Genomic DNA, 21,528 nt, shown 5'->3' with positions numbered 1-21,528 from the left:
TATTCAATTAGATTTCCTGATAACTGCAGGAAAAAAATGATGATTCTTGGTTTCCCGGAAGCGGTGACCGACGGCATTTCTCAAAGTGACCAGGAGAGGGGACCAGCGTGGATGTCAGCATCAATAACTTAATTTCTTTTTCTTTTCCCAATTGGAATTAAGCACCACCTATTCCAGACAACGGGAGCCCAAAAAACTGCACATTTTATGAGGTGATCATAATGTACATCAAAATGAAGGCATTTATAAATACAAATACATTTCACATTTTTAAGACATCACAAAAAATGGGTCACATATTTCAAAGAGTATAAATAATTGTTGCTTTTCACCACCAAAACAGAACAATTAAGGCCAGGAGTGCCAATGTACCACAATTTGGAAATCGCTGGGTTGAAATCTTCAATGACATCAAGGCTCAACAATTTCCGGAGAGCAATGCTGTGATTGACAACTCATGTCGAGCCTTTCCATTCCAATTATTAAATGCAACTCACGTCACACGTTCACCTGGTGAGTTTTCTTAAGACAAACCTGCGTCAGTGCAGACAATTGGCTGCACGTGAACTCAATAAAAGTGCTAAATCATGCGTCGGCGAGGGCAGGCGATTAAAAAAATTAACACGCAAATATAAAAATGTCAGCAAGTCGTATTTTTTTGCCACTGACGTGTCTGGATTCGGTTGGGGAAAAAGCTGCATGTGGAACGGGAATTGCTTTGTCGCAGGATGTCGGTTGCCGTGCTGACCAAACCAGTGCATGTTTCACCACAGCTCAAAGAGGGCAGATTATAAACAAACCAAAACAGGTCAAAAACGTTTGTTGGGGGCGGGGGAGGGGGAGGATGTACCTAGTATAAAATAGATGCTTCATTTTAAATAATTAAATACTGTACATATAACAGTTTATCGCTACAGCAGGTGACAGATTACAGTACCTTGTTTAGCACAAAAGAAAAACCAAGTTTTTTTGTAGTTTTGATCAGAAGAGCTACTTTTTGATCCATCTTTCAATCCCCATCGTGTACAACACAATGGTGGAAACAGGAAACAGAATGCTCCCATTTGTGTTTTTTTTAACTTGGTTCAGTCAATGTGGCCGGAAGAGTTGAGAGGCCGCTTCAGTGCAGAAGGAGAAGTTCTGAAACAAAAGGACCTTATGTGTTGTTGTTAGTGTTCTTAATAAACATACCACCTGTCCACTTTTTGCAATGTCATGTTTTCCTTTTACATTTCTTTTGATGTTTTTAGGGAGAGTGAGGGTAGAGGGGAATGATTCTTCAGTGTGCGACTGTCTCGGCAGTAAAAAAATAAATAAAAAACAAGTGTTTGGTAAACGACACGTTCCAGGCAAATACTCATGTGCTAGGCACGCTCTGCCGGTCTCAGGTAATGAAAAGGGTGAGCGTTGCCAGGACCAGCACGGCCCCCAGCCTCTTTAGGAGCGCCGCTGTGTCCTTGGGGATGACCACCTGAGTCAGGTCGTTGGTGATGAGTGAAATCTCATGGGCGACGCACACGAAGATGAACGTGCTGACCAGGATGTTAAGCGATGGGCTGCCGGGGATCAGGATCAAGATGCCTTTGGTGTCCGCCGCCAGCCAGATGTGGTACTGGCAGATAAACAACTGGGGAGGAGAAAAAATGTTTCCGTCAGTGCCTACAAGGCCTTTTCTGATGGCCTAAAAATATCTGAATCAGAGACCAATGTGAATGATATTTTGTCCATGAATTCTTAATATAATTCCAAAATGTCTTTCAGCTTTCTTTCATTGCTTTCTCCCTATTGTGCTGCTTCCAGATGTGTGTTTTCGTATTTAAACATTCAACCAATTACATTTCAGCCATCATTGTTGTTTGTTTCACAAAATGTCAGTTGTGAACACTTTATATGTGACTAAATATATTGATACATCAAAAGTCCTCACACCCTTCCTCAAAATGTATTCCACCGTTTTATGTTCTTTTGTTTAATCACCAAAATATTCGGGTAAGGCTGCGTCGACTTTGAAAATCCACTTCAACTTTTCATCATTATTTTTCTTAACTGCAAGCAAGTTTCACCTCCAAGGAGATCTTTCCAAACCAGGCAAAGAAGGAGCTGTAGATGGAGCGGGCGTAGCCAGGAATGTTCCGGATTAGAATGAAGGCCAAAATCTGTTGATGCGAGCAAGGGTCAATCAAGGTTGACATTAAATGAAAAAGGTGCAGAGATGATTAGATACCTGCACAACAGAGATGTAAGGATGCATCTCGTTACACTCAGACTTGTTTTTACAGCCGCTGGCCCACACGGAATATGTCTGGAATGATGGGAGGAGACAAAGTGTTGACGTGCTGATGTTTGGAGTGAGGTGAAGTGAAACATTTGCCAAGGATAGTTTCTGCTAAGAGTTTATGTGCACAAGACTTTTGTGTGTAACAAATGTAAAAAAAAAAAATAAATCAGAGCAGTAAATAAAGTGATGCAGGTTGGCAAAAATCAGTTTTTCAGCGATATTCTAGTATAGCAACCAATCGGAAATGCTCCGTTTCATTTTACTGAATTAAATTTTGCAACATTGTTCATGTTGCAATTTTTAAGACCTTTCAACAGCGGGGGAACTATCGTTTGCAAGATAGGATGATAAATTGTCTCGTGCATTATAAAAATAAAGAAACTTATTATCCCCTTACGACGAAGGTGACGATGCAGATCAAGAAAAGCGGGCTGGAGATCCAGGCGGAAAAAAGAGCTTCTCCTTTGCCTTCGCACAGCACCTGCCGCTTCTGCAGCACCAGGTAGAGGAAGGCGAACAGCATGCCGTAGATCACCGCCTGTCAGATAAATTTGACCCCAAATTTTTTTGGATGGCATTGGCTAAAGTTCCAAGCGTGTGGCGATATCAAAACGTACAAATCTGTCGAGCTTCAATCTGAAGCCCCACTCGTAGACGCTTCCGTTCACTTCAAAGAGCTTCGAGACGGGCCAAAAAGAGAAGACGGCGTTAAAAAAATCCTGTGGGCACAAAAAGACAAACCTTACTCAAATTGATTTCGGAATTCTAAATGTATCGTTTTCAGCAATATGTTTTTGAAAAATGTTTTTTCACTCATTCCAACATTGTTCCTCGGGAGCAAAGTATTCATAATTTTATCGCAGGTAAATTTCCAAATGCTGTTTAACACTGAATATAAAGTTTTAGGGATGGTCGGTATTAACTCATTCAATGCCAGACAATGTGCAGGGTTTTTGATTTCATTTTCACTCAAAGTGCAGGAAACACAGAAGATTGAGATTTAGGACTGCATACACATTCAACACATATAAACCTTAGACACTCTTCTCTCATCAGAAAAAAATACTTTGTTCCGAAGTTAAATGGTTCTGGAGTATTTTGAGGTTGAAATGGGGGTGGCTGTACAAAAGGCAAATGCTGACCCCTCGTCGTAGATAAAAACATTGCTCGATGTCTGACCAGCGCTTTAACGGCAACCTCCCCCTCCCAAATAAATAAATAAATAAATGAACACATTCGGGAATGGCGAGTCACGTCATGCTTTCCATGTCCCGAATAAATTCGGGAATGGCAGGCGGATTTTTTTTCAACATGAACGGCAACCATGTCAACAAACATACACGGCAAAAAATAACAAAAGTGATATATCGATTTTTGTTTTCAGCGTGATGCATATTCATTTAGCAGTAACCTGTAACCTGCGGGTATTTTAAGGTGTGGCTCACCTGTGAATACACCAAGACGCAGATGAACAACAGAAGGCCCAGAAGCTTGACGAGGACGCAGAGATGCCAAATGCCGCTGGCTGCCCATGACACAAGATCGCTCAACGTTAGTTTAAAATGTGCCACGTTTAATAATAATAATAACAATACATTTAATTTCTAAGCGCTTTTCAAAACTCTCAAGGACAATTCCAATCGGGTTGCGACAGTTGATCGAATTCAACCAGACATCTCAATGACATCTTCAAATTGCAAAGTTGAATGGGAAAAAAAAATTAATTCAATAAAAATACAGTGATACCTCGGTTTACGAAGCCCTTGGTTTACGAACGTTAAATTTATGAACATTTTACCTAGGCATACGAACTATTTTTCGGGATACACACAGAGCTACCACAATGAGTGATGTATCGTTCGCGAACAAGCCCGTTCTCCTCAAAGAAAATGGCAGCTGGCTTGTTTTGGTCCTCTATTCCCCGCCCCCACTCGTCGGTTAAAGCCACGTGATAGGTCAAGAACGCAGCAGTGAGGGTTTACAGACGGAGAGAGTGAAGCCATTCTCCAAAAGAGAAAATGGCTGCCGACATTTTTTTGTCCTATATTCCCCGCCCCCAGTCTTTGGTTAAAGCCACGTGAGGGGGAGGGGTTTAACATTAAAGAGACAGGCAGATGACAGAGAGAGAGAGTACCAAAATGGAAAAGAGTGAAATTTGGACTCGTTTCAACTTGGATAGTTCAAAGGCAGTGTAGACTGCAAGGTTCAAATTCATCAATCAGGCTCCACAAATAACCCGCACTAGCCATCAGTTCAATTTGAAATGGAAATACAAGCAAGGGATCAAGCTATTAATGATATTTCTAGTGCAGGGGTGGGCAAACCTTTTGACTCGCGGACCACAATGGGTTCTAAAATTTGCTGGGAGGGAGTGTTTGGGCCGGATTTACTAACCCTAAAGCATTAAATGTAGTGTGTGCAAACCTTATAGCACAGTAAGAACACTACAACCCAATTTATTAACTGTCTTTCAAATGTGAAAAATAGCCCTTATCAGTTAATAAATTTGTCTCAAAGAATATGCAAGATTTACATACTAATTCACAGATACTGGGAGGAGGAAATGGAAATAGATTAAAACAACACGCACTGTGATCTATCAAGATTGCGTCTGTTTTTAATAAGTTTCAATTGAAGGTGCAAAGTTAAAGAAATCAACATTTATTGAAAAATGGAATCACTTTCAACATTAAAACATTACTACAAAACGAAATACTCAAGCTCAATAATATCTCATCTCATCTCCCGTACCGCTTATTCCTCATTAGGGTCGCGGGGGTTGCTGGAGCCTATCTCAGCTGTCTTCGGGCACGAGGCGGGGGACACCCTGAATTGGTTGCCAGCCAATCGCAGGGCACACAAAGACATACAACAGTCACTCTCACACTCACACCTAGGGACAATTTGGAGTGGTCAATCTGCCTGTCATTCATGTTTTTGGAGTGTGGGAGGAAACCGGAGGACCCGGAGAAAACCCACGAGGGTCCGGGGAGAACATGCAAACTGCACACAGGGAGGCCGGACCGATACGCGAACCGGTGACCTCGGCACTGTGAAGCTGGTGTGCTAACCACTCGACTACCGGGCTCAATAATATCTACTTGTGTTAAACTCCGCAAAATCATGGATGGATTGTCCTGACCGCACGCTCTACAAACTCGCCACGAATGCCATCGCCGTCACGTGCAACAGTACACGTGTATCGTTGCCAAGCACACAGACATAGGCTACCTGCAGTTGAAATTTGCATACTCGCCACGGCAGCCAATCAGAAGCCTGCTTCGTGCTTCGGACTTTCCCGAGCGTTATAAGGTCGTGCATTTGCATATCTCATCTCATTTTCCGTACCGCTTATTCCTCATTAGGGTCTAAACTCCACACAGGGAGGCCTGACCGGGACGCGAACCGGCGACCTCTGCACTGCGAAGCCGGTGTGCTAACCACTCGACTACCGGATTTGCATATCATTTTCCAAAATAGATGCACAGAACCTCAGCCCAGAAGAAAGATTCAAAACAAGCTAACAAAATTTGTGACACAAAACGTAAACGTACGTTATACCGTGACTGTAAAGTGTACTTGAAAGTTATGAAAGGTGCTTAGTGGCTTGTAGCAGACAACGCATCGCAATCATTGAATTGTGCACTTTGACGACAAACGACAACTGGAGCAAAATCTTCAGCCAGGGATATTTACCGTAAATTAAGCAAGGTAGCCTTTGTGGTAGGTACATCCTTAATTAAAAACAACTTTATACTTTGAGACAATTTTTTTTGTGATTAGTCGTCTAATTGTGTTTCAAGTTGTGAAAAATGGGCACGCAACTTTTCAGAGTTGTCTGCCCTGTTGTCCAGTAACTTTTTGTCATGAGTTTCAGACACTGTTTTTACGATGATTTGGACAAGTTCGGCAGGCCGGATTAAAAAGCCTATGTGGCCTGCGCGCCGTAGTTTGCCCATGTCTGTTCTAGTGTGCTGTTTGCATCTGTTGCTGTTGCAATATCACAACTTCCAAGATGTACAACCCAGAGCTCCTTGAGACACCTTATGCAAAAAGCTATCCATTCCATCAAGCCATCAACGACCATCACAAAGGTAAATAAAATGACTTTATTATACAGTACAGTTTATTTGTTTATAATACCATAGCACATTTATTTTACATAAAATAAGGTATATTTTGTGTAGCTTTAAGGCTTAAAAAATTAGAAAGTAGAAAATTGTTTTATGGAGACCTGGGAACGGATTATTCTCATTTTAATGGTTTCCTATGGGAAATTAATTTTTGGGATACACACTTTTCGCTTTACATACTCTGTCTGGGAACGAATTAAGTTCGTAAGCTGAGGGATCACTGGATCTATTTCATTGTATTTATTTATTTTAATCCTTCACCGTCTGTTTCCAAACGCTTACCGTTGGCGTTCTTCTGCAGAATTTGAGGCCACATGGCCATCATGCCGTATATGACGACGAACCAAAAAGTGACCAGCGGGACAAAGTAATAGAACTGGTAGGGCCTGTCCATCACCACACACAACACCAACACCAGGAAGTTCAGACGAAAAAGCACCTGTAGGAAGAGGCAGGGTTCATTTCGAAAACAATTAAAAACATTTGAAAAAAAGAAGATTCCATTTTTTATTTCTCACCTGACACACTCGATAGAGTCCAAAATCTCCTTTGAGCCAAAAAAACGAAAAGTGCCCATAGCCTGTCTGGAAAAGGTACGCGGCCACCAGCACTCGTACGTGCATGTACACGGGAATGAACTGAAAGGCACAATGTTTATCTATTACAGTGATACCTCGGTTTACGAACCCCTTGGCTTACAAACGTTTCGGTTTACGAACGTTATATTTATGAAAATTTTACCTTGACATACAAACTATTTTTCGGGATACACACGGAGCGCCACAATGAGTGATGCGTCATTTGCGAACGAGCCCGTTCTCCTAACAAGAAAATGGCTGCAGACTCCTTTTTGTCCTCTATTCCCCGCTCTCAGTCTTTGGTTAAAGCCACGTGATTGGTCAATAATGCAGCAGTGAGAGGGGGTTCACAGAGAGAGAGAAAGAGTGAAGCCGTTCTACAAAAAGAAAATGGCAGTCGGCTTTTTTTTTCCTCTATTCCCCGCTCTCAGTCTTTGGTTAAAGCCACGTGATTGATCACGATTTGCAAGGTGGAGATGGCGGGTGCGGATCCCAAAAAGCAGGCAGGAGGGAGCAGGAGGTTGTTTGACAAATTGTATTAAAATAAAGTCAGCAGGAACAAAATCTAAAACATCAAAATCATCTGAACGGAAAAAATACAAAGTATCAAAAGAAAACCAAGATTAAAAGTCAGCCAAGGTTAAACAAACATGCACAGCATACAATGCATGCGATTGCAGACAAAGCATACAACAAACAATGAACCGACACCGGATGGTCGTGCCAGCAGTCCTTTTAAGTGTCACTGATTAAAACGACCAGCACCTGCGAGGCTGCAGGCAGGGCTGACGTCGCTACCCGTTGGTCGCCAATCCGAACGTGGCAGTCCGCCACTGATCGGGACGACCAGCACCTGTGCAGGTGCAGGTGGGGCCGACAGCGCCACCCGTTGGTCGCCAACCAGATCATGACAGGTCAAGAATGCAGCAGTGAGAGGAGTTGGTTTAAGCATTAAAGAGACAGGCCAACGACAGAGAGAGTGAGAAAATGGATACAAAACAGTGGAATTGGGACTCGTTTTAACTTTGATAGTTCAAAGGCAGAGTGGAGACAGAGTGGAGAGTGGAGACGCGCCTTTCAAAACTCTCAAGGTCACTTTACAGTCACAGGATATTTTTTCTCTGTGGCTGAGCAGCGGCAGCCACTACAACCCAATTTATTAACTGTCTTGCAAATGTGAAAAATAGCCCGTATCAGTTAATAAATTTGTCTCAAGGAATATGCAGGATATGGCATTTACATACTATTTCGTAGATACTGAGAGGAGGAAATGGAAAGAGAGTAAAATAACATACGCGCTGTGATTTATCAAGATTGCGTCTGTTTTTAATAAGTTTCAATCGAAGGTGCAAAGTTAAAGAAATCAACATTTATTGAAAAATGGAATCACTTTCAACATTCAAAACATATTATTACACGAACGAAATACACAAGCTCAATAATATCTACTTGTGTTAAACTCCGCAAAATCATGAATGGATTGTCCTGACCGCGCGCTCTACAAACTCGCCACGGACGCCTTCATGCGCAAACAGGACACGTGTATCGTTACGAAGCACAGACATAGTCTACCTGCAGTTGAAATTTGCATACTCGGCACGGCAGCCAATCAGAAGCCTGCTTCGTGCTTTGGACTTTCCCAAGCGTTATCAGGTCGTGCATTTGCATATCATTTTCCAAAATAGATGCACAGACCCTCAGCCCAGAAGAAAGATTCAAAAGAAGCTAACAAAACTTGTGACGCTACAAAACGTAAACTTACATTATACCGTGACTGTAAAGTGTACTTGAGAGTTATGAAAGGCGCTCAGTGGCTTGTAGCAGACAACGCAACGCAAACAATGCATTGTGCACCATGACGGCAAACGACAAATGGAGGAAAATCTTCGGCCATGGATATTTACCGTAAATTAAGCAAGGTAGATTTCTGGTAGGTACAGCCTTAATTAAAAAAAAAACTTTATACTTTGAGACAGGTTTTTTTTTGCGATTTCTCATCTTTCGTGATGGCCGGGCAGGCAACTTTCGAGTTGTCTGCCCTGTTGTCCGCTAACTTTTGTCATGACTTTTAGACACTGTTTTTACTATAATTTGGACAAGTTCGGCAGGCCGGATTAAAAGGCTTTATGTGGCCCGCGGGCCGTAGTTTGCCCATGTCTGTTGTATGGTGACCTGGGAATGGATGATTCTTATTTTAATGGTTTCCTATGGGAAATGAATTTTTGGGATACACACTTTTCGCCGTACACACTCTGGGAACCAATTAAGTCCGTAAACCAAGGTATCACTGTACCCCGATTGATTTGCAAAATGACGCGCGGGACGGTCTGCAAAATAGGAACTCACAGCGCTGGCTCCAGATATGTGATAGATCAGGATGACCAGCTGCATCCACCCCTTCCACTCATCGGTCTGCTCCCGATTCAGTAATCGGGTCTACGCGGAGGAAACATGAACTTTTATCGCAAGTCAAAACAGAAGTTTTCCACTTTTTGGACATGTCATTGATGAATGGCGGTCATACCTCCTTGCTGCTCTCACTGTAGAACACTCCTAGGACAAATATGTAAATGAGGGGGATGAAGAAGGTCAAGTGGGTGTAGAACTTTTGCTCCTTCATGAACAAGTCAGCCCGATCGCAAAGATAAAAGTAGGTCATGATGATGCCCATCCTGCACACGGCCTGGAAAGGCGCCCTGGCTCCTGGCGGTGACGCGACGCTCGCCGGCTTCTTTTCTTCCAGGCTCTCGACGTCCGGCGGCACAGGCCGGTGGTGGCGGTGGTTGCCCAGGACGTAAAATCCCAGGAGGACGAGGGCCGAGGCCGCAAAGAAGCACACGGAGAGTTTCTGCAGGAGGTTGGGAGACGGCACCGTCTGGCAACAGGAGCCGTCGATGGGTCTCTGTACTTTGTTGCACAAGGCGTTCATCAGCACCATGACACCCTAAAACAGAGCGCCAATCGTTCATTGAGCTGACTTTAGTTATTGAGCCACAATTCAAATCCATTTCTGATCAATTAACTCCGTTACTGCCATTCCCGAATTTGCGATCGATCAGAATGCCGATTTCGATCACATCACAGCAATTCTCCAAACCTTTACAATGAAAATTCAACGCACTCGTTCGAAAAATCAGACTTTCTTCAAGTCTGACGATTCTGAGTTAGTCTACGATGATCCTGAATCAAACCTTCCATCATAGCATAATTGTCTTAACTCCCTTGGTAAGACAACTATGCTATGAGCCTGAAGATCCTGCCTTTCAAGGAAGCTGGAAGTATAGTTGTCTCAGGCAATCAATTTGCCCCTAATTAGTCATTAGTGCCGGGTATCGAGTTCGATGTTTAATTGTCATTTCATTGGAACACTGGAATCGCATCATTCAAAACTACATCAGAATGGATCAATTATTCCTTGAAATAGAAGTATGAACTGGCTAAGCTAATTATGCTATGATAGTGACGATATATTCCTGATGACTTTTTTTTCTCCTCAATTTTACCCGTGTGCAAAAACAAACTTCTTTATCAACAAGCAAAATGAACTTACGATATCTCTGGCACCTTCGGATATGTGCAATCCGTCGTCTGATTGGTCGATGGTCTCCAGCGCCGCCTTGCGTGTGGCGGCCAGTAGCTTCACCAGCGACCTGTTGTTCCGCTTCGCAGCGTCAAGCGCTCCCACCGCCGCTTTGTTGTAGAGCTCCAGCTGCTGATTGGTGATCACCTTGCGGTCCTTTCTCAGCACCTCCTCGTTGACTGGTTCTGGGTGGGAAGATTGTGCGGGTTTGACTCCATGTCGCGCATATTAGCTTGAAATTGTGTTTAACGCTGACCTTGGAGCACCCAGTAGACCTCTCCATGCTGGGCCAGCCTCTCCAGGTACACGGCCATGGCGCTCACATTGACTCGATATTGCTTCAAAGTCTCACTGCTGCCGCCGTTAAGCTTGATGGACCACTGCGGGGAAAAAAAATCGAGACGACAAGGAAGGTTCACCTTCCTCGTCGCCTGGGCTTTCGTCGACGTACCGTGGCAGCGCCAAGGACGACGACGTCGGGCCTCGCCGAGGCTTCCTGCGAACACACGGCACGGCAAAAGTTACAGAACGCAGCACGCTGACTGACTTGCCATGAGGTGGTTGCTGTCTTACGCGTGTCCATGAGACCAAACGTTCCATCATGGAGTTATTGGCCTCTGGATGCCAGAGGAAGTCCTACGCGCTCAAAGAAAGGAGGATGTTTTTCAATTCCAGTCAGTTGGTGGCACAGCATGAGATAAAAGCATTCAACAACAAAAAAGGCTCACCACATAAAGAGAGGAGGTCTTTTCGTGGAAGGCCATGTCCACATGCTTCCGTTCGGCATGAAACACAAAAGAGATTCTTGTTGACGATATTGTCAGACTTTTCAGCTGGAATCTGCTCTCCACTACAGGGACTCGAATTGTCCACCCGAGAGCACTTCAGGCTGTTGAATACAAACTGGGGTTCGAAATAACTTGGGTTTTTTTCTCTCTTTGAGGAGCAATTGTGCTCATGAATGGAGTGGAATTCCAGATGCAATTTTGCTTGGTTCGGTCAATTGGAAAGAGAAAATAATCAAACGTAAAAAAAAACAAAATAACCGGTTCCATTATTTAACTCATTTCACTGCCATTTCCTGAATTTACAAGAATTTATAGGAATTGAAAATATGACATCGAGCGCAATTCCCAAATTTGTTCGGGTTTTGGTTTTTTTTTTCATGCTTGGGTGCCGATAACGTGCTATTAACAAATTAATGAATAACTAGTTTAAACATTTGAAGTAAAAAATAATGACTGTTATTGTGGTTTACATGGGACAATTTGAAATCTTGGTTCACACTTTAGCAAGTGTCATGGCACTTGACATGATTGATTTGCTTTTGCGGGCTGAATAAAATGATATGGCGGCCCGGATTCAGCCCCAGGGCCTTGACTTTGATATCGGTACTAGACACTCACGAAAAAAAAGCAGCTGACCTGAATTTGTAAGTTGAGTTTAAATGACATACTTTCTTCCCATTTTCTCTTCGGCCCGGCTCGATAATTTTGATGAAGGAGTAAAACAACTGTCGTATTCGGGAATCTCCAACGAAGGCCACTCGCTTTTTCGAAAGGCAGGATTTGGCTTCACTGTCGCACAAAGACAAACATTATCAGGTAGGCATCGCGTGCAGCTTTAGTTTTCATTTCTGTTATTTGCTTTTTGTACATGCGAATAACAAAAAAAGCCCTTTTAGGGACTCACATGCTTTTGTACTTGTGCATCATGCAGCCGTAAGGCTGCCAAACATTCTCCCCCAGGTAACGTCCACTGGACAGCAGCCATTCACATGAATCTCGGCCTATTGGGGGCGGTGGTGGGGGGCACAAAGAAGCTACTGGTAAATAAACACCAAGCACAAAAGAACACCACGATGACAATTCAGTTGTCTCGTTCCCGTGACGATGGACAACGATGGCGTTTTTGTCGTATCGCCATGTTTGCAGATGCCTGGGAATTTTTCATTTTACTTTTGGGAGTGACTGTAGAGGCTGGCAGAAAGACCTTGTCCATTTTCCTGTCATCGAAACTTACGGCAGCTGCTCCCTGTGTGTAAACAACACTCCCCCATGCAGAGGATACATTGTCTGTAACTCACCAGACGATCACGACTTCGGCGGACTGGTTCATCGACATGTAAACCAGTTAAAAATAATAATGGCATTACACTTGTGTAATTGGTTAATATCAACATTTAAAAATATCCAAATAATTGCTGAATTAGCTTCAACAATGAATGCGAGTTAGTCATTTATTTTCGCCTGTTCAAGTTAATCCACTTGTAAATTGGTGACAAATAGATTTGGCATGTTTGTGATAATGTTTGATGAGCATATTGTAATGAGACAACTAAACGCACAATGGTCTCAATGCTTCGTGGAAACTTATTTACTTCGTGGAAACACATGTCCCCAAATCCTTGTTCCTTTAGGTCCCATCACGCCCCTCAACTGTGAGAGAACGTCGGAATGTACAGTATGGTCGACTTTCTTTCCTTTCATAACTTTGCTGCTGTGAAATGTAAATTTCTCCACTGCGAGAAATCAAGGTAAATCCATTCCATTCAATTCCATGTCTCCCTTTTCAATTGGATCAGGTGCATCGTTGACCTCACCCCTTTGTGCGAGACAATACAGTACAAGCAAGTGTTATGTTGCATAGACCTTGGGGTTTTGCTCACAAGTTGCGGAGGCATGCAAAACCCCTCACAGCCACTTTTTTTCTAATACTTTCAAGTCTGAACTTTCCAGATTGAACGGGAAGAACAGGGAATGTGTTATCCTGATTTGACCATGTATAAACTACAAATAGAATACATCAATTTTTTTCATCAATTCTGATGTTGAAATTTCTCCATTGCGAGACTAATAAAGGTAAATCCAATCGTTTTGTCTGCCTTGCGAATACCCTGTGTTTGGGTTTGTTTGTTTTTTTGGCGAGTACTTACTTGTACGTGAATATCTAAAAATTGTAAAGCAAGAGGAGATAAAGCTTTTCTAGTCTGATAAACTGGTTCGACTAATGGGGACAAAGAGTGCGGTATATAATTGACCTTTAAGTGGATATCCTGCTGAAAGAGATTTAAATTAAGATTTCAGCGCTTTCAGCAAACATGCTGCCAAAGAGCATGTACACAACACCGTTTCCCTCGAGGCTGCGTCGGCTCGACACCTCATCAGGCCAAATCAAAGCACCCCGCAAGCAAAGTCGTAACGTTTCACATTTGCGGATGGTGTTGACGAACTACTCTGTATCTTTCGCGGAGTAGAGTGCGCGTAACCGGTAACGAGGAACGGGAAGCCAGTTAGCATTAACAATTAGCATGAATCCCGATTCCGAAGCGACGGCTGAACATCTTACCTCCAAAATAGCGCGAGGCCGTGTGGAATACGACGAGTAAAACAACGAGGACGAGCGATATCAACTTGGCGTTCCGAATGGTGAAATGTTGGTTTATTTCACGCTTGCCCAGGCCCAGGAACGCCATCTTCGCTCCTCCATGACAACAAGCTGTAGTGGAGACTCTCCGAACCTCCTCCGCGCCAGCTTCTCCTCCCACTTCCATACTTTCCTCATGAACGCTAATCTGAAAGTCACCACATAATGGTGTAGAGAATGAAGGATTATTTCAAATTATGATTTGTTTAGTTAAACCGCTGCTGGTATTTTGCTTTTCTCAATGATATGTCATGACAATTATGTCACGGTGTGCGTCATAAATAATGTCATGATTTGCGCGTCTTGTAATATTAGCATTTTGCGGTTATCTTTAAAATTGTAAATATTATGAACGGAATTAAATATTTACTTTATTGCGCAACGTTATAACCTAACACTTGGCATCGATGAGAAGGTTTCTTCAGCCGTCATCTGTACAATTTTGAAGGTTTCGGACGTTTCGCCTCCTATCCAAGAGGCTTCGTCAGTGAACTAAAGTCTGACTGGTCGTATCGGCCCTATTTATATATCCCTAATGTCCAGACATGGTGGCGCCGGACACAGCTATGATAGGTCCCTACACTCAGGTTGGGGGGGCAGAGGACCCCTCCCTGTGGCCCCACTGATTGTTCCTACATTCCTGACTAACGACTGGCCTATTACCCCCACTCCCACCGGTATCACCTTATCAGCATAACGACCCTCATCAGCATTACGAAAGTTGCCTAACCTGTTTTGCCTAAGCAGGCTATTGTATGAACGATCCAAATTGAACCTCACCCCACCAGACCGGTTTAATGAAGGATTTTGTTGCTTTATAAGAATCGCTTCTTTTACCCCCCTTTCAAACCATCTATGTTCTTTCGCTAAGATTTTAACCTCATTGTCGTCAAATGAGTGGTTGCTAGCTTTTAGGTGCAAATGTACTGCCGATTGAGGTCCACTTATATTATCCCTGCGATGTTGATAAAGTCTTTTTTTGAGAATTTGTTGAGTCTCCCCAATGTACTGCTCTTTACAATTTTCATTCTTACAATGTATGGAATAAACTACATTACTTTGTTTTTCATTTGGTAGCCTATCTTTTGGATGCACTAATTTTTGCCTTAACGTGTTTATCGGTCTGAAATAATAATAATTTTATGTTGCCAAAGGACTCTTTGTAATTTTTCAGAAACTCCTGCAATGTACGGTACTGCTACTCCTCTCCTTTTTGTATCTTGAGAATTATTGGTTTCATTCCCTATTCTTTCTTTCTGACATTTGTTGAATGACCACTGAGGGTACCCACAGTTAGTGAGTGCTCTCCTGATATGTTTTGACTCCTTTTCTCTACCTTCAGTGCTAGTTGGTATTAGTTTAGCCCTATGCTGGAGGGTTCTGATAACTCCTAGTTTGCGTTGTAAAGGGTGGTTAGAGTCAAAAAGTAAGTATTGGTCAGTGTGCGTAGCCTTCCTAAAGACTTCTGTTTTTAGCGCTCTGTCCTCTTTTATAATTACTTTACAATCCAAGAAGGCTAGTTGGTTCTCTTGAATGTCCTCACGAGTAAATTTAATGTTGATGTCTACAGAGTTGAGGTGATCTGTGAAGGATTGAATTTCTTGTTTCTTAATTATGACAAAAGTATCGTCCACATATCTAAACCAGTGTCGAGGTTTTGTCCCTGGGAAGGATGTGAGGGCCTGTTTCTCCATCTCTTCCATGTAAAGATTAGCCACTATGGGTGAAACTGGTGAGCCCATAGCACAACCATGAATTTGTTTATAAAATTTTTCCCGAAATTGAAAATGCGTAGTATTAAGGCAGATTTCTAATAATTGGCAGATGCGATCCGGTTTAAGTTTGGTTCTTTCATGCAGAGAAACATCCGCCAGCAGCCTCGTCCTCACCACTGAGACTGCTGCTGGGGTTGGGACAGATGTAAAGAGAGAAGTCACATCGTATGATGCCAAAGTTTCCTCAGGTTCCAATATGAGGTCTTTGATCCTCTCTACAAACCCTGTGGTGTTCTCTACGTGAATTCTGTGTTACCAACCAACGGAGCTAAAATAGTTTTTAAAAACAACAAAATCCTTCATTAAACCGGTCTGGTGGGGTGAGGTTCAATTTGGATCGTTCATACTTTGCCTGCTTAGGCAAAACAGGTTAGGCAACTTTCGTAATGCTGATGAGGGTCGTTATGCTGATGAGGTGATACCGGTGGGAGTGGGGGTAATAGGCCAGTCGTTAGTCAGGAATGTAGGAACAATCAGTGGGGCCACAGGGAGGGGTCCTCTGCCCCCCCAACCTGAGAGTAAGGACCTATCATAGCTGTGTCCGGCGCCACCATGTCTGGACATTAGGGATATATAAATAGGGCCGATACGACCAGTCAGACTTTAGTTCGCTGACGAAGCCTCTTGGATAGGAGGCGAAACGTCCGAAACCTTCAAAATTGTAGATGATGAATTGTACAGATGACGGCTGACTGAAATTGCCCGCCCAAAGTTGCCCAAGCCCGCCAAGATTGCTCCAGGTAGTGTCAGAAATCCACCCAGGCAGTGGCGGACGCCCAGTGGCACCGAAACCAGACGATGCTACAGATGCGGAGAGACGGGACACATCTCATGGCAGTGTGGAAAACCAGCGGAAGAGTCCATGCTGACCGCTGACTCTTCCAGTGCCCACCCTGCTCACTATGCCTCCCTCCTGGGGGGTAGTGAAAGGCCCCCCACCTGTCCGGTGACAGTGAATCAACAGGATGTTGAAGCACTGCTGGACTCCGGAAGCCTGGTCACCTTGGTGTGCCAAACGCTGGTCGATCCAACCCGGTTATCTCCAGAGAAAACCCTTCCAGTCTCCTGCGTCTACGGAGACACCAGAGAGTACCACACTACTGAACTCACCATGACCACAACCAAGGGAATCATCCGCACGGTAGCTGGTGTGGTTGACTCTCTCCCTGTCCCCCTTCTGATTGGACGCGACTGCCCGGCCTTTCACCCACTGTGGCGAGAAACCCAGGAAAGACTGGCCCGACTACCTCGAAAGGGAAGAGGTAAGACGCGTACAGTGAATACTCAAGCCTACCCCTCTAATTCACTCTCCCCAGCCTGTGCCCTCCTAGGGACAGCAAATGCACCACCGGAGACGGAGTCTGGTCCAGAGACCGCCGCGGAAACTCCAGCGCCAGAAAACGTCCCGGCTTCCAGTGGGGATGAGAACCCAGGGACCCAGAAGCTGCTTCCTCTAACAGGCCGGTATGGTACAGCCCAGTTACAGGATCCTACCCTTGCCAACGCCATGAAGAATGTGCAGGTTTTAGAGGGTGTAGTACTGGGGGAAAGGACAAGCCCCACATACCCCCATTTTGCGGTTGATCGGGGGCTATTATACCAGGTTACGAAGCAAAATGATGAAGTACTTGAGCTACTTCTTGTATCACAACCACACCGAGCTACAGTACTGGACTTGGCACACACACACCTGCTAGGGGGACACCTAGGGGTGGAAAAGACAAAAGAGAGCCTCGAGAGTTCAAGCTAGGGGACCGAGTGCTGGTCTTGGGTCCAACCGTGGAGTGCAAGTTCCTGGCATCCTGGCAGGGGCCCTTTGAGGCAACCTGGTAAGAGGAAACCTGAGCAGATTTATCACGTTAACCTCCTAAAGAAATGGCATGCCAGAGAGGCGCTGTTTAGTTGCCTACCCCCCAGCGAGGCGAAGGAACCGGCCAGAGAAGACGTCCAGACGGGTCCAAATTTGTCCCCACACCAACGCCAGATGACCCTCGAATTGGTTGAGCGTAACCAAGACGTCTTCTCCGTCCTACAATACGTATATATGAAACATAAACCCGCCCCTCCCGTGTTTTTTCAACCAGTTGAGGTGGGAAATTTAGTATGTTGGAAAAAATAAGAGAGAAAGAGACTAAATTTAGCTGAACACGAGAGCAGAATCTTCCAGCTTTATTGATGTTTGGATAGTGTAGATAAAATATCAGTTTGCCAAATAGCAATATAGCATAAAAGCAATTATAAATAATAAATAATAAAAGCAATAATCACATATGCACAACAATGTATTCAAACGCAAGGTGAAAAGGACACAGCCAGGTCACCGCCAGGTCACAGCCAGGTCACAGCCAGCTCACAGCCAAACACGCCACTCACATGCACATTGACACATATAGCTTGTAAAAGCAGTTAACCACAAGCTTGAGCAAAAAAGCGCAGATGCTTACCAGTTTACAGGAAACCAAGACAAACGGCGAGCAAAAAAACGGAACAACAGCTGGGGACGCATCTCAACTGGTCATGAGACAAGAGAACCACAGCGGAAGCAACGCCTGCACTTCTCATATACACATGCTGATATTTGTAAACCGCAACCACACATAGTCTTAACTGTTGTCAACAAGTTCACTATAAAAACGAGAGACTAGATTAGACAGACAGAGAAGTATTGGACCTCTCTGGAGAAGGGCTGTTGCACAGACTTCTCAGATCAGATAGTTCAAAATGTCTCTCCAGATCTGTTGGTGTTCTGCTTGATCTTCAAAATAAATGCTTGCACGAAGGTGGTGAAGGAAACCAAAAGGCGGTGGTATACTTATTTGGTAGATTCTGAGCGACGCACTTAAATCTGTAGGTACCTTCTGTATATAACCTAAAAAAATGAAACAAAAAAATCCTACAATAGTTATGATAGTTTGAAATTTGCTTTATTCATGTCAAGGTCAGCAGGCATTTTTGACAACCCCACCGTAGATGGTGTTACAAAGGACAGTAAGAACAAAGTATTCTGTTTCTTGATGCATGGTTTGCAATTGCGTAGATAAGTCAACCTGTCCCCCTTGAACAGTGAATGCTGAGAGTGCTAAAAAGAAAAAAACTGAATGAATAAGCTTCGAACACTAACGAGAAGTTCTTGTTACTTTCTTGACATTTATCTTGCATGGCTATGTTGCAATCTCTTCCATCTAACACTAAAAAGATTCACAATATTTAACACTGCAAAATTATTAGCTTAATAGCTGTGTTAAGTTCATACTGTCTCTACTAGTCAACAACATCCGTGACATTCTGACGAAGCCAGAAGTATACTCCGAAACATGTAAGGTAATTGAACACCTAAAAAGCCACTGTCTCTAAGAAAAGAATCTGTTGTAAATAACATCATTAGCTGTTGGTTTTGTGTTTTTGTTTGTTTGTTTGTTTGTTTGTTTGTTTGGTGTGCAATTTGAAAAGAAGTGGTAAAAATAGATGGGCCATTCCATTTATTGGCTTGTGTCTGATATATGCAGCTATGTTGTGTTTTACTTTTAGAACTACGTATTTGTTGAACACTGCCCAACATTGTCTGCCCAACATAGAGGCCAACATGATTTTCAGGAATTGGCTGTGAAACCAAAGAGAAAATCACAAATCTAGCGGACAAATGCTTTTCAGTGACCATATAAATTTACGGCGCACACAACAAGCACTGATGACAATGCAGCGAAAAATGCAACTTCTAGAGCTGACATTTTGCAGATTGAATTCTATCTAAATTGCGGCAACAAATTCCAATCAACAAACAAAGAATAATTGCAGAATAGGGCGACTAAATTTCAAGAGGGGTTTCTGTCAGGACTAACAGTAAACCCGTTTTGCCCAAAATTCTTTCAAATCATGGATTATCTCAAGCGTCGGCAGGAGGGAATGGTGTCTGTGGTTCAGAAACATTATACAACCATTTACATTATATCATTTTGACTTGTATTGAGGAATGAAATGAAATACCCTGTTTTACACCGATGGTTTATACAAGGTACATTTTGATTTCACCTAATGGGTTTCCTTGAGGCCTTTCAAAATGGTTAGAAAATTTCTCAGCTCAGCAAGTAACCTGATGAATTAACTGTAGCTATAGTTTTATGCAAAGATATTTTATCACGGTGTGGGAAAATTGATAGATGGGATGCATGTTTCATATTAATGAGAGATGTCATTGCTCTTGCTATCAACAATCTGCAAGATCAGTGGGGAGTATAAATTCTATGGTTGAAATTCAGTTTAAGAGATGCATGGATGACACACATTGGCAATGGTAACTATGAATAGATTTAGTTATATAATACATTCAAATTATAAGCATGGTTGTTATTTTGGGGGACCAACAAATTAGTTACTGGGAACGACAAACTGGTATGTTTCTGTCAACATGCTAGAACATCGAATGTTGTGTGCCCTCTTTTGTGAAAGGGGGTGACTTGTTGAAGTGAAACCTAGACTTACTCATTCATTGAGACCGGAGGTGTCAATCTCATTTTTGTCACAGGTTGCTTTTCGGATTACATCTTCCCTTGGTGACCTAATTTAACATGTAATATAATATCACATAAACAATGTTGAACCACCAAATTCCAATCACTGAAATTAACTATGACAGTTTGTCGGATTTTTTCCAAGTGAGTGGAACAGGAAGAATTATCACAAATCTCGACATTAGTGATGATACGCGGAAAATACTAATTTTACACTGCATCAGATTCGTGGACGCTTGTGATTTGCTTTTGGGAGCCACGTGAAATTATGTGGTGGGCCAGAACTGGCCCAGAGACTGTGAGTTTGACACCTATGATCTCGGCAGCCCAGTTTTAAATAGAAAAATAAGCACATTTTCTTTACACTTTTGCCCAGGAAATACTGTTGCTGCACTGGACTCGATTTTGGTATAGTTTATTCATTTCTTTGATATTAGTTATCAACAATGGATGTTCAATTCATTTGACTTTGGTATTGTGTTCCTGTGTTGATGTTGCTGAACTGAATGTTTTAGCTTATCTGAGTTTTGCTTCAGAATGCTGGAATGGTTCAAATGGGGCACAGATTTGGATTACAGTGTGTTAAAAAATACTGTATTGTATTTGGGTCGATGATGTTTTTAAATTGTCTTTGTTTGATGTTTTATTGTGTTTAGGATTTTTTTCGTGTACGTTCTGGCACGATATTGATGTAGTTATCAGAGACGTGCGGTCAGGGGATCATGGAAATATCAATGAAAAAATAAATTAAACAGTTATATTTATTTAGTGATTTGTACTTTAAAGTTCTTTTCCATTTAACTTTGCCATTTTTTGATTTTTTTTTTCTTCTAAATCGATGAATTTTCACATTTACCTTTCAAAGACAAAGTAGAGACGAGTGGTAAGGCAGCAGCCGGCTGAGCCTCACCATGGATTGCGTAATGACTATGTTAACTGTGCTGGCTTGCTCTGCAGTGAGACCGCATTGCTTTCACTCTGCATATCGCTATTACAGTGTTCAAACACTTTTAGTATATGAACTATATTTCTACAGTTTAGCTGGTGTATATAATGTAGACCCACTTTACATTATAAACACTGTACTCGAGTGTTTATCAGAATCAGAATCATCTTTATGCCAAGTATGTAGAACACACAAGGAATTTGTTTCCGGTCGAACACGCTGCACTAGTATCATCAGCAAAAACATTGCAAAGAGGCACTATATAATTACATTATTTTATTATATTTTATTTTAATCAAAGCTG

The 21,528-nt window shown here is 42.8% G+C and overlaps 2 protein-coding genes across 5 annotated transcripts in view; one reads left to right on the top strand and one right to left on the bottom strand.

Moving 5' to 3' along the window:
- sgce (sarcoglycan, epsilon) overlaps positions 1–1,206 on the top strand; it is a 35,206-nt gene extending 34,000 nt beyond the window's left edge. For 2 of the 3 annotated variants that reach the window (XM_089022972.1, XM_089022965.1), the window contains one exon: positions 30–1,206. The gene's annotated coding sequence lies outside the window, so the exon portion shown is untranslated. Of the gene's footprint in view, positions 1–11 lie in introns of all 3 variants that reach the window. The other variant, XM_089022967.1, reaches the window with a different exon arrangement.
- casd1 (CAS1 domain sialic acid O acetyltransferase 1) lies at positions 220–16,843 on the bottom strand. 2 transcript variants are annotated; one of them, XM_089022960.1, is made up of 19 exons: positions 16,710–16,843; positions 13,918–14,143; positions 12,262–12,358; positions 12,026–12,146; positions 11,298–11,342; positions 11,143–11,205; positions 11,021–11,065; positions 10,826–10,949; positions 10,540–10,754; positions 9,514–9,933; positions 9,336–9,425; positions 6,930–7,049; positions 6,694–6,850; positions 3,724–3,803; positions 2,896–2,997; positions 2,676–2,816; positions 2,225–2,302; positions 2,064–2,156; positions 220–1,627 (listed from the first exon to the last, which is right to left on the bottom strand). In XM_089022960.1, the coding sequence occupies exons 2-19, from the start codon at positions 14,120–14,122 to the stop codon at positions 1,385–1,387; spliced, it is 2,439 nt and encodes an 812-aa protein (XP_088879086.1). In that variant the 5' UTR covers positions 14,123–14,143; positions 16,710–16,843; the 3' UTR covers positions 220–1,384. The 2 variants fall into 2 exon arrangements, with proteins under 2 accessions (XP_088879086.1, XP_088879087.1); XM_089022961.1 differs by lacking the exons at positions 12,262–12,358; positions 13,918–14,143; positions 16,710–16,843 and having other exon boundaries at positions 11,994–12,097.
- Positions 16,844–21,528: the final 4,685 nt, after the last annotated feature.

Source organism: Hippocampus bargibanti, linkage group LG20, assembly GCF_051943395.1.
Source record: "Hippocampus bargibanti isolate YZ-2025 linkage group LG20, ASM5194339v1, whole genome shotgun sequence".
Classification (NCBI taxonomy): Eukaryota; Metazoa; Chordata; class Actinopteri; order Syngnathiformes; family Syngnathidae; genus Hippocampus; species Hippocampus bargibanti.
The sequence above is the reverse complement of the archived record's forward strand: the minus strand, read 5'-3'. Positions and strand labels throughout refer to the sequence as shown.

Bases quoted from the DNA above. Each gene is read 5' to 3' on its own strand.
- casd1 (XM_089022960.1), bottom strand. From the start codon at position 14,122: ATGGAAGTGGGAGGAGAAGCTGGCGCGGAGGAGGTTCGGAGAGTCTCC. The intron at 12,147-12,261 runs GTGAGTCCCTAA...TTTGTGCGACAG, and splicing joins ATGCACAAGTACAAAAGCAT to TGAAGCCAAATCCTGCCTTT. The intron at 6,851-6,929 runs GTGAGAAATAAA...CTCTTCCTACAG, and splicing joins GACTCTATCGAGTGTGTCAG to GTGCTTTTTCGTCTGAACTT.